The sequence below is a fragment of the Sinocyclocheilus anshuiensis genome, unplaced genomic scaffold, assembly GCF_001515605.1.
Source record: "Sinocyclocheilus anshuiensis isolate Anshui unplaced genomic scaffold, SAMN03320099.WGS_v1.1 C32080526, whole genome shotgun sequence".
Classification (NCBI taxonomy): domain Eukaryota; kingdom Metazoa; phylum Chordata; class Actinopteri; order Cypriniformes; family Cyprinidae; genus Sinocyclocheilus; species Sinocyclocheilus anshuiensis.
The window spans coordinates 1-679 of record NW_015610421.1 but is presented as its reverse complement, the minus strand read 5'-3'; the positions used below and the strand labels follow the sequence as shown (position 1 = coordinate 679).

The 679-nt window shown below is 42.0% G+C and overlaps 1 protein-coding gene across 1 annotated transcript; it reads left to right on the top strand.

Moving 5' to 3' along the window:
- Positions 1–8: 8 nt before the first annotated feature.
- Positions 9–674, top strand: LOC107682338 (stonustoxin subunit beta-like; the record flags this gene model as incomplete). Its single annotated transcript, XM_016478610.1, has 1 exon — positions 9–674. A coding segment is annotated over one exon (666 nt), but the record flags the coding sequence as incomplete, so codon positions are not given.
- Positions 675–679: the final 5 nt, after the last annotated feature.

The following is a 679-nucleotide window of genomic DNA, read 5'->3' as shown; positions in this document are numbered from 1 at the left end:
AAAATCAGAAATCTGAATTCAAAAACTTCACATGTACATTTTATGGCGACTTCAAGTTGGCGTCAAACCCGACGTCTTTTGAAGATGCAGTGGGGGTTTTTGCTGATCTTCCAAACCTACTGGGAGAAAATCAAGAGCTGGCAGTTCCTCTGAGAGTTTGGCTTTATCCTCTGGACAAACTTCACTCGAAAGTTTCCAAACTTCATAAAGACATCAGCATGGATCTAATCGTCGAGATAGAATCAGTGGTTGAGGGTTTAAACACAGCTGAGATGAAATGCAGTGACCTTCTGAAAAACTCTCCCGCTCAGACGTTTGCTGCATTTAAAAAGAAAATACTGCAAATGAAGAAAAACTGCTACATGTACAAGTTGAGATTCAGGAAGAAACTCTGCTCTTTGCTGCCAAGCATCCGCGGAGACGTGATGAAGGAAACTGCACTGAATGAACTTCTACAAGAAAATAATGAATCTCCATTCAGAAGATGTGATCTTGAAGGATGGCTGGAAGAGAGGGAAAGAGAGTCTGAGATCATTAAATCAGTCCTCAGACAGCTGAAGGATTATGGTGCACAGACAGAAGACAACATAGATGCCATCTTGATGGATCTGGAGGTTGGAAATCTGGTCAGTTACACGTTCACATCACTGAACTGCTCAGATGTGCTGCTTCTTCATCA